Here is an 11,758-nt window from a genome sequence, read left to right as displayed (position 1 = left end):
TTTACCTAGTGGAATCCCGTCACTTTACCTAATAGAACCCTGTCACTTTGTTTAGTAGAACTCTGTTACTCTATCTAACAACCCCGTCACTATGTCTAATAGAACCCCATCACTTTGTCTAGTGCAACTATGCCACTTTATCCCCCAATCCTGTCACTTTGTCTAGTGGAATCCCTTTTCTGTTTAGCGAATCCTGTTACTTTGTGCGGTAATCTCATCACTTTGTCAAGTAAGACCCCATCACTTTGTCTAGTGGAATCACGTCACCTAGTCTAGTGGAAAATCGTTACTTTGTCTAGTAGAACTTCGTCACTTTGTCTATTAAAACCCTGTCGCTTTATTCAACAACGCTATCATTTTGTCTAGTGGAACCTTGTCACTTTGTCCAACAACCTTGTCACTTTGTTAAGTAGAGCTAAGTCACTTTGTCCGGCAATTTGGTCACTTTATCTAGTGAAACTCATCACTTTGTCTAGTGGAACCTCTTTTACCTCGCTTCTGTCGGATCAGATGGTAGGAGCGGTCAATGTTCAGCCGATGCATCATAACAGCGGGATTAATGCCCGTTATATCCTCATGATTCCAAGCAAAAACATCGACAAAGCGTCGGAGGAGGGACATCAACCTGTCTCATAATGGCGGCATCAGCGACGACTTGATCTGTACTGCTTTGGAAGGATTAGATTCGTCCAGAAGAATTGGGATTAGGTCTTTCATAGGTCGGCCACGCTTCTGAGATTCTTCTCGTGGGTCCAATGACTCGATCATTATTGTTTCTCGGGGAACCTTCAAAGTCGTGGCGTAGCATTGCCGAGCAGCTTGTTGGTCGCCTTTGACTATTCCTACTCCTTGTTTGATAGGAAACTTCATTGCGAGGTGGTAGGTCGATACCACCGCTCGGAGCAGATATAATGATGGTCGACCAAGGATCGCATTGTAGACGGATGATTGGTCGACTATCAGGAAGTCGACCATCACTGTAGTTTGGTTCTTATCATCTTTAGCTGTAAGGGGGAGCTGAATAGCTCCCTCAGGCATGACCTGTCCTCTAGAGAACCCGATTAGGGGAGTCTTCACAGCTCGAAGTGAAGCTTGTCCAATGCCCATCTTATGGAAGGCTTGGAGGAAAAGTACATCTGCCGAGGATCCTGTGTCAACAAGGATTCAAAAGACCTTCTGATTAGCTATAGTTACGGTGATCACCGGCGCATTGTCGTGAGTGTGGTGAACACCTCTAGCATCATCATCGGTGAAAGTCACATTGTATTTTTTCAGCTTTTTTTTCTTTCAATGGTCGGGTGAGGACCATATTTTCTGCTTCTGGGCGACCGATATTCCTTGCATGGTTTTTTTGGGCGTTGTTTGAATCGCCTGCACCTTTATGGCCTCCAAGTATTGTTCGAATCTCTCCAGAAGGCAAGTTATCGATCGATTGTTCTTCTGTGGAGGTTCGACTTACCCGTTGTTCTACATGTTCGCCAAGGTGCCCCTCCCGGATCAGCCTCTCAATCTCTTGTTTGAGGTGGTAGTAGTCGCTCGTATTATGTCCATGGTCTCGATGGAAATGACAGTACTTATTCTTGCTTCTTTGGTTGGGATTGCCTCGCAGCTTGATCGACCACTGAACGAAACGTTCGTGTAATTTGTGAACTTGCTATCTGGCTGTTTGCTCGACCTACGGTCGTCACAGGAGCGGTCATCTTTCCGCTTCTTGCTTCTGTTGGTCGAGTCCAGTTCTTCCTTCGCTTGTTCTTTGGCCGTGGAGCCTTTGTTCTGGACGGCGTCTCGTAAAATCTGGAATTCTTCAGCATTAGCGTACTTCTGTGATCGGTTCTGGAATTCCGCCAATATGGTGGGAGGATTCTTATTTAGAGAGAAGAGGAACATTTTGTCCCTCAGCCCGGTCATGATAGCGTTCAGCGGGGTTTCATCGGAATGTTTCCACACTTGCAGGGCTTTCAAATTGAAGTGTTTGATGTAGTCTTTCAGCAACTCGCCATTTTTCTGAACTATGTTCATTAGATGGGCTAGTGCTTTCAATCTCTTCTTTCCTCTAATGAAATTAGTGATAAAGGCCTCACTGAGCTCGGAAAACGTCTTGATAGACCTCGGCTTTAGTTGTTTAAACCAAAGTCGGGCGACGTTGGCCAGAGTTAGTGAGAAAGCTCGACACATGACTGCATCTGATGCATTATGGAGTTCCATATAGGTCTTGAAAGACTCCATATGCTATGTCGGGTCGGTACTACTCGTATAAGGAGTGATTTGAGGCAATCGAAACCTGTCTGGCAATCATGCATGCATAATACTGATCATGAAGGGGGACTCCGACTCTTCCGAGGCACTCGTGTTGCCTCGATAGGTTTGATTCATGTCAGTGATTTGTCATTGCAGACTTCGCAGTTCGGTCTTCCAAGATTCGTCGTTGTCAGCAGTACCCTCAACTGGGGCCTTGTTACGCCTTCGCCGATCTATCTCATGTCATAGGTTTGAAGCAAGTAGGGGTACCGTTACTGACACGTGAGATGGAATAGGCTCAACAGAGGTACGTCAAGGGTTCTGTTGAGAGGCGACGTGCACGACCGAAGGCTGGGGAGGGTTGGCACAAGGTCAGACGTAGCTCGACTGTCCCTTCCCTTGATGGTCGGGCTCCTGAACGTGACGTGACTGCATATTCTCCATCATCTGCTTTAAATAGACAAGGTCGGCTGTGATCTCTTCAACTTCTCTTTCGAGAGCGTCCCATCGTCCGCCCCTCCCATACCTTTGCTGACCATGTCGGCTTGATCCTGATGTGGCTTGATGTTGTTGGGAGCCATGGTGGCTCTCCTGTTGCTCAGAGCGTTCGACGGGTTGTGTGGCCTGGGCAGGCAAGGGTACGACAGTGTTTGCTGCGGGGGGAGACTGGGCTTTCTTCTTTCCTTTTGCTATTGTAGATTGTTTGGGGTTTTTATGGTAGAGCAGGAACGGCTTAAAATGTCGTTTCCCACAGACGGTGCGAAACTGTTGATGCAGTTTTTCGACTGGTCCTTCACAGTGTTATCCCTTAAACCTGCACGCACAAAAGGAAGGGACAAAGGAGGCCCTAGTTCGTCCAAAGGACTCTTCGATGCCTAAGTCAGGCTTGTGGTCTTAAAAAGGAATTTATGGGGAGTTTTCTTTTGAGTTTTCAGAGCGTACCTTGAGATGTGAGTTCTTCCCCTATTTATAGGACAAAAGGGGATCCCATTATAAGGGGGGTCTCCCTCATATTTTGGAGATTTGTTGCAATCCAAAATCTCCTCGAGAATCTCGAGATCTCAGGTCCTCGTGATCGTCGGGATTTGGTTTTATCTTTCGAAATGTCGGGAGATCTTCAAAGATCTTTCAGAGCTTGTAGCTCGGTTTTAGGTCGTACCCTGAGGCGGATGTCGAGTTAGGGACAACCGATATCTTCTTGTTCGAAAGATCAACATTCACCATGTTTGACCGTTGGCCGAATCGTAGGGATTACATTTCTCTTGCTCCGTCGATTTATCTTCTTAACTCCATTAGGAGCGCTTGTTCAGTCGATGGAGATCTGTAAGCGGGCTATGGCCGAACTGCGACCATCCTTTAACTGATCTTCGATCAATCTATGGCTGATCTGTGATTGTCCTGTGATTGATCTATAGCTGACCTATGATCGATCTATAACTGAGCTATGGTCAGTTTGTAATCGATCTATGGCCGAGCTATGGTCGATCCGTAATCGACATGTGGCTGGTTCATGGGCTGTTTATAACAATCCCTTAACTGACCTAAGAATTAGGTCGTCCCTTCAACCACGTACTTGGGCTTAGTAGCCTTTCAAGTATCTTTGTACTTCCTTACTTGGAGTTTAGCCTGCCTCCGTGCATGGAGACCGTGTTAAGCTTGGGTTCCACTTGTTATTGAGCCGACCTTTGGATGACCTTTGGGCGACCTCTAGGCGTTCTCTAGCTGACCTTTGGCCGACCTTTGGGCGGACTCGTAGTCCCATTCTTTGAATGTCCTTGCATTTGTATCACTTTTATTGAAGGTCAGTCTGCTTTTGGACGTAGAAGCCTTATTATGCTCAAGTTTCACTGCAAGTGACGATTCAATAGAATTGGCTCAATCCATAAGCTGATTTTCGAACTTGTAAATTTTCCTCCAACAGCTTATAGTAAAGTTTTTATAATTTTTATAAGCCATCCAATCCGTTGATAATGTCAAGAAAACTGAGATAAATGAAAAATACAAATATTAGCCTAATCTAAAACTTTTGTAGTTTTGAATTTTTTTTTTTAATGATCAATCGTCACTGTTTCTAGAGATATTATTATCAACCTAAGATTTGAATCTTTTTAAAATTTAATAAGCTAAAATGAGTTGGAAAAAATGGATGAACGGCGTGGATAAAACAGATACATCATTTTGTGGCCCAAAGAGCAACGACCAGTACGGACGTCGGCAATAGGTGTCACCACCGAATCTGAGTCAGTCTTTAAAGACCGGTATTCACCGGTCGTGAGTCTTCTCTCCAAGTCGGGCTTTCTTCCTCTCTGTTCATTATCTTCTGGGTCCGATCTGCAGTCGACTATGGATCTTCCCTCGAACACCCAAGCGCATCTGCCAGTGCCAAGTGTACAAGAGCTCGCAAGAGAGCCGTTAGATGCAGTGCCAAGTAGATATATCAGGGATGACGTGGACGACCCAGTCAGCAATCCCTGCAACCCGTCCCTCCAAATACCTACGGTCGACATGTCCAGGCTGTTGGACGCAGAATCCCAAACGGACGAGCTGCACAAGCTCTATTCCATTTGCAGAGATTGGGGGGCATTTCAGGTATTTCACAAAAATCTCGCGTTTTTTTTTTTTTTTTTAATTATAAAGTTTTTAATTTCTTTTTTCTAAAAAAGAAGAAGATGAAAGGAGGTCTGACCGCCTTAGGCCAGTTCGATTAACAGCATCTTTAAGGAATCCCCCACCCACGTTCGGTCCCATCAGATCAGATGTCTGGATCGCCGATCCATGGTTTGTCCTTTTTTTTTTTTTGGGTAGAATTGTAAACCTCCCCTTGGTAGAGACGTGGAGGAATTTGCATCAAATAACAAAAATACCCTCATTGTAGGAGCTTATTTTAACCTTGTGTGGTCCGTATAAATGGTATTGGGCAGATCTTTCATTGTAAATATTGCATTGGTTCTAAATTACTGAGTTAAGTAGATAATAGAAAAATAAGAGACAGAATAAAGGGAGCCAAATATACTGAACTGCAGCCGCGCGTGCTAAATTGCTCCCAGGGCATACCCTTGCCTTCCAATACAAATTACAAGGAATTGGGTCTAATATAAAGACTTTCATATTCTACTTTTTATCTGATGTAAGACTAAAAACAGCATTACAGAACCAAAAAAACAAAAACTAATATTACAGGACAAAACAAGAATATTGATTTTTTCTATTTTTTTAGATCTATTTTTTCTTACATATTTGGTGCTAAAAAATCAGGTCAATCCAATCATCTATGTTTACATCCGTTTGTACAAATGCCACACATGTAATCAAATTAAAGGGTAAAAATGATGAAAATCAGCAGATATAGCTTGTAAGCCTAGAATGAATTTGAAGCTCATTATTGACCGTCCATTTTATACCAGCTAAGGGATTTTGACCAAATTGACCTCTTGGTATTGCCAAACGCAACAAATAGCTTCCTTTAAATATATTCCTTCTTTGGCCCTCTGATCACTTTTTAAAGAATTAGCGGATGCAAATGGAACCTAGTGCCCGTACAAAGCTTCGTTTTCGTTTTCTTGAGACTTCTTCCTTTTCAAACATGTCTCCTGGGGACCACCACCACCTCCTTCGGCTTCTTTTTCTTCTTCTTAATTTGCTGTTTTCTTGAGACTTTTTCCTCTTCAAACATGTCTTCCGGGGGCCACCACAACCTCCTCCAAAAGATATGTTAAAAAAGGAATAAGAAGAGTCCCAGGAAAACAACAATGGTCCTCAAATGACATCTGACCCTACCTAAAGGGTCCTCGGAGTACGTCTTTTGGGGCCCACCGTGGGATACATGTCGAATCCCTTCGGTACATTGAAGTTGGAATTTGATGAAGGGCCATGCTCAGAAGAATGACCCACATCCACCGATCATGTGGACTACACCACATGGAATAGTTAGCAATGAAGAGCCACTATTATTATCTGTTGGGTCTTGTGGGCCATAGAGAGCTCATATCCATATGAGGTTACTACCTTCCCAAAGAAATGGTGGGTCACAAAGAAGATGAACGGATTGGATCTACCTTCCAGTAAGCCCAATCACCAAGTGGTGGTCATAACATGCCTTGGGATCCAAGCTACAAAAGCACTTCTCCAGCATTCAAAGGTATGTATAACACTAGGTTCCAAAGCAGGGGCATTTTCGTTCACTAATTCTCCAAAATGTGGTTAGAGGGCCAACGAAGGAATATATTTGAGAATGAAGCCATTTACTGTGTTTGACCATACCATAAAGCCATTTTGGTTAAAATCTCATCAGCCAATCGACTCATTAAGAAATATTGACTTCAGGGTAATTGTTGTTTTAGAAACCATTTAATCTGAGGCCTGGTATATGGACAGTTTAATGTTACTTGCATATATGGCATGCGTCTAATTTCCGAGTGCCTGCATATGATCTGTCATACCCTGCCAAAGTATAAAAACTTACCTGGAAACACAGGTTGAAAGCAGTGGACTTTCTGTAATTTGTGTTGATATTGGTGGCAATGTGCAGCTGGTTAACCATGGTGTGGCGGATGAGCTGGTAAAAAGTATGAAGGAGAAGATCGGAGATTTCTTCAACTTTCCACTCCAAGAAAAGAAACGATATGCACAGAAGGAAGGAAGTGTAGAAGGGTATGGTCAGACATTCGTGACCTCAGAAGAACAGAAGCTTGAGTGGAATGACATGCTTTTCATTCATGCCCTTCCCATTGAAGACAGGAACTATAGTTTCTGGCCAGAACGCCCTCAAGGATTCAGGTAATTACAGTAATGCCAATAAATTTAAATTGTGAGAAAAAGAATTTGATACTCTGGCAGTGTATGGATGATACGTGAGCACTGAGAAATTGCATTCATGGCATACGAGTAGTTCAAATAAACCGTACAAACAATGAGGAACTAGTTTAGATATGAGGGAATGATCACAAATGTTCAAACATATAGTAATTACTAATTACCATATGTTAAAGCTACATGGGGCCCACCTGTGATTTTTGTATGGAATCCAACCAGTGCACCTCCTCATTCTTACTACGAATTAGGATCCTCTGCTTGCCACAAGCAGGAAAATCCTGCTTGTTGCAATCTAAGTGGACTATATCATCACACACTGCATTTAATGCCGCAGCGCTGACAATGTCAATGATGATGTGGACCAATCACAATGCAGGAAAGTAGGATTTTCCTGCTTGTCGCAAGCAGAAGATCCGGATTCTTTTACTACATGTCCTAATAATCATTACAATCAGAAAAGGTCGGTGGGACATGTCACAGGGAGCAACGTACAATCACACTTGAAACCTATATATTAACTTGTTGTGGCCCACATGAGTTTTTTTAATGGTTTGAGTTTCGGCGCATCTTTAATTTTAGTGGGGCTCACTTGATTAATGAGTTGGATGACATATATTCAACATGGTGGACCCCACATTCCATTTGAAAGTTTCTATGGTGGCCACCACCTACTCAATGTCCTTTGATGTTTGCTTTGGTGTTGCCCAACTGAGTTCTGGATCAGGCTATATTTTGAGAACGACACTACACAACTCGAATATTTTTAAACGTATGTGATCATTCCTCTTATATATATTATGAACCAAATATTATACTTATTTGATTACCTTACTATTGGATTTGTGGACATTTATTGAATGGTTAAAATAAAAAGTGTCGACCGATCACAAGTTAGATTGTTCTAACAACTGAATTTTGGGCTGTAACTCAATGACAGTTGATTCCCTACAGTAACCAAAAAATGAAAAACCTGAGGAATTAAAACAGAACGTTAGACTTTTCCCATGTTTTCCCAGAAAACCCAATGTATCAACTGAACAAGTTTAATAACAGTAGCTGGTTTAAAAAGTCTCCATTGGAGGAAATGATACAACCCGACCATCCATTTAGCTTCCCATACTGTGGATGGAAAATGGTTTGAAATACACATCCACCAAATGGCCATCATTTGATGAAAGACCTTTAAAGCCATGCTAATGAACAGAAATAGTTGCCAGTCAAAATTCATTAAGTGAAGCAAAGGGCAGTGATGAATGTGATTATCTAATAGATGTGATGCCAATTACTAGATGGATGATTCAGATTGATGCATCATCCTGCCAAGTATACTTTGGAGAGATGGGCTACCATATTCCGGTTCCTCGGGCTCTACTGTATCATTTTCTCCCTATCTCACCTGATGCACGGCTCAGATGCCGGTGTGTGGAATGAGCAAATCTCTAATGAAGAAACCTTTCTTTCTCCTTAAAAAACAGGGAAACTCTAGACAGTTACTCGGGAGAGGTGAAGAGGCTAGCAATTTCCCTGCTGGAATTCATGGCCAAGGGCCTTGGGCTAGAGGTCCATGAATTCTCCAAGCATTTCAACAACGGACAATGCCATGTACGGATGAATTACTATCCACATTGCTCTCAACCACAGCAAGTGATCGGGATGGCGGCACATGCAGACATTTCAGGCATAACTATCTTGCTTGAATTGGACGAAACACAAGGCTTACAGATTCGAAAAGATGGATATTGGGTCCCTGTTGAGATCCTCTCTGGTGCATTTCTCATATTCGTTGGGAACATTGGAATGGTAACACACCTAATGTCACAAGCACCTGCATGCAAACTCCCACACACTCAACAGGTTTAAGGTGACTCTGACTGACTCTGTTCACGACTTGGCCAAGTTGGTGGTGACTTGGCCATGTTGGGCTCAGTCACCCTCTATTTTCAATTCTGACTCATGGTTCCGAACCATATTGGACTCGACTTAGTCCAAGTTGGCTCAGACGAGTTGCACATGACCGGGACTAATTATCAATCCATTTTGGTTGAGGTGTTTATCCAGAAAGGAAACTTTGTGCGCTACGTTTGTGCTTTAAATGCACACCTGAACATGATTTGGTTCATGCTTTCAAAGTAGGAATTGTTAGGTGGGTTTGGATACCAGCCAAAATCGTGATTTGGGTGCCTTGGATCCAAATTTGGATGAAGGGCTGGTTGGGCTTGCACATTTCTCGAATTCCGGAACAAAAAAACAGCATTTTGTAGCCTAAGTTGAAAGCATCAGTGCTGCTCAAGCACTGAAACACAACCCAACAGAACTGCAAATCTGCAACTAATGAGCCATGTCACTAAAAATAGATGGATGTAGGTAATGGTTCTTGGAGGGCTATTTAGGCCATTGGTGTCCTGGCTGAGAGGGTGTTTAGTTGCACAAAATTTCATGAATTTTTGCACCAAATTAGACTGATTAATCATGAAATGTAATGATATTTGGTGCAACCAAACCCACCCTAAAGAAGAAATGCCATGTGGACATAGTTATTAGTTTCTTGCAGTTGCTAGATTACTATCCTATGTCCAACTTTGGGCATTTGATTACCGCCTTAGTTTCTTGATTATGCAGATTATGAGTAACGGGATTTACAGGAGTGCAGAACACAGAGCCGTTGTAAATAGTTTGAAGGAGAGAATAACGATTGTCACTTTCTGCTATCCTAACACAGATGCCATATTTGGGCCGGCCCGCAATCTTATCAAGCCAGATAATCCAGCACTCTACAAAACCCTCAGTCATGCTGAGTACTTCAATCGATTCTTTAGCCAGGATAACTTCTACGGTGAAACTCAGTTCATTGACACCTTGAAGATTGATGCCTAATGGTAAAAAAAAAAAAAGAAGAAAAAAAGATCTTATTTCTCCCAAATTTCACCAAGAGGTTCATGTGCCATTTAGTACTGAGTTCTGCTTTGTTTAGTCGGCATGTATGTGCCTAATGAGTATGATATGCATACATGACATAACTATGTATTTGTATCCAAATTTATGTATTTTATATTTACATGTCATCACATTCCAGATTATTAGCACACTTTTTACAACTACAAAAGAAAGAATTAGTGAACATAGCTTTTGGGTTCTATATCAATTCGATGTAAGAAAATATTGTCCATGAATGGTGGAGAACGTGTGATGGTGGGTCAGGGTTTACTACATTGGACCGGATGGTTCAGGTGGACAAATAGTCTTCGGTCTTTAGTAATAGGCAAAGATGATGATAAATTAACCTCATGTTGTAGGATTAAAAGGAAGTAGGCTTAAATGGATGTCTAATAGGTTTGGATGCAGTATTATGGACAAATATAAATGGCATATGAGGCCATAAAATCCTAACTTGTTAGTTAGTCATAATAGACCAAGATGAGGGAGGTTTTGGATTCATGACAATGCCTTCACTTCATTAGTCATTGGATAACTGTGGAACTGACTATGAGATAGTCTATCATGTAATAAACACAATGGGCTGTTGTAATTGAAAGGCTTTAAAAGGCCCCAAAGCTGGAGTGGAAGTGTCCCACATAGAACTAACTCACCCAAAGGGAGTAAGACTCTTACAGATAACCCTTCTTCATTCTAAAATTTTCCTTTCTTATTCTAGTACTTTCTTTCCTACAGGCACACTGGGTGATAACTCTATTGGGAGGCCATATGAAATGTGGATATACTGATGTAGAGCGGGTCACGGACACTTTCATGTCTAAATCAAATTTCAAATTTTTAGAATTTATTTCTATTTTTCTTATTCTTCCTCGTGGATTCGAGGAATCTATGTGAGGAGTCCAGATAAGCTCTGTGGATTCGTAGTCGTTATCCCGTTGGGGAAGATGGTGATCGACCTCATCACATCCATCCCTGCATCATATTCGTACTAAAAATGAAACGGTTCGAAACTTGTAATGAAAAATACAAGAGGTTTCAGGCAGTGAATTTACAAGTCCATGCACATGGCCAACTTGGCTCTGCCACTTACAGCGGCAAACCTGATTGAAACATGGCGACATAAAGAGCAAAAACATAAAAGATTTCCCGAAGAAATAAGAAAGCACAAGTGCTGACATGCACCCTGTGCAGGATGTAGGGTTTCATTGCATCAACCCAACCAAGGAGGGAGGGTTTGGGGTTGCAGAAACTTCAACTACACCTTCTACAATCTGTCATTTTCTTCATGGATGTCTAAGGTTAGCAAAGCTCTATGGGCTGCACGTGAAAGTCAAGGTGGCCCCTTAGAAAGGTATTAACCAACGGTCTACAATTCAAGTCACAAGGGGTCCCACTTAGCAAAGCCCTGACCTTATCTTTCTACAAATTGGACATTTTGTATAGCCATCCCTTTTCCAAATCATCTTATTAAAGCCATTCTATAAGCAGTCCATGATGTGGACCACCAAATGGATGATCTGATTTGTTTTTTCAGGAAATCTGGATCGCTCATTTTTAGAGGATATTGATAATCCCATGAGTGTGATTTTACTCAGTAAAACTGTAATTTATGCTCTAAGAGATATCACAGCCATACACGTGACACTTGATGCGATGGTCACGGCCACCGATTTGATAGACTGTCACCTGGATGGGTCATGGGCCAACATCAATAGGGTCATAGCACCGATGGCACCCTGTCAGTGGCTCACAAATGGGCGGTCGATCCAAAGAC

General features: G+C 42.3%; 1 protein-coding gene across 2 annotated transcripts; it reads left to right on the top strand.

The window, feature by feature from the left end:
- Positions 1-4,506: 4,506 nt before the first annotated feature.
- LOC131219969 (oxoglutarate-dependent flavonoid 7-O-demethylase 1-like) lies at positions 4,507-10,127 on the top strand. Of its 2 annotated transcripts, none has more exons than XM_058214959.1 (4): positions 4,507-4,827; positions 6,767-7,014; positions 8,526-8,850; positions 9,693-9,861. In XM_058214959.1, exons 1-4 carry the CDS (start codon positions 4,582-4,584, stop codon positions 9,720-9,722), a joined length of 849 nt encoding a protein of 282 aa, XP_058070942.1. In that variant the 5' UTR covers positions 4,507-4,581; the 3' UTR covers positions 9,723-9,861. The 2 variants fall into 2 exon arrangements, with proteins under 2 accessions (XP_058070942.1, XP_058070935.1); XM_058214952.1 differs by having other exon boundaries at positions 4,508-4,827; positions 9,670-10,127.
- The last annotated feature ends 1,631 nt before the right edge of the window (positions 10,128-11,758 follow it).

Source organism: Magnolia sinica, chromosome 1 (genome assembly GCF_029962835.1).
Source record: "Magnolia sinica isolate HGM2019 chromosome 1, MsV1, whole genome shotgun sequence".
Classification (NCBI taxonomy): domain Eukaryota; kingdom Viridiplantae; phylum Streptophyta; class Magnoliopsida; order Magnoliales; family Magnoliaceae; genus Magnolia; species Magnolia sinica.
This window is presented reverse-complemented; position numbering and strand designations above follow the sequence as displayed.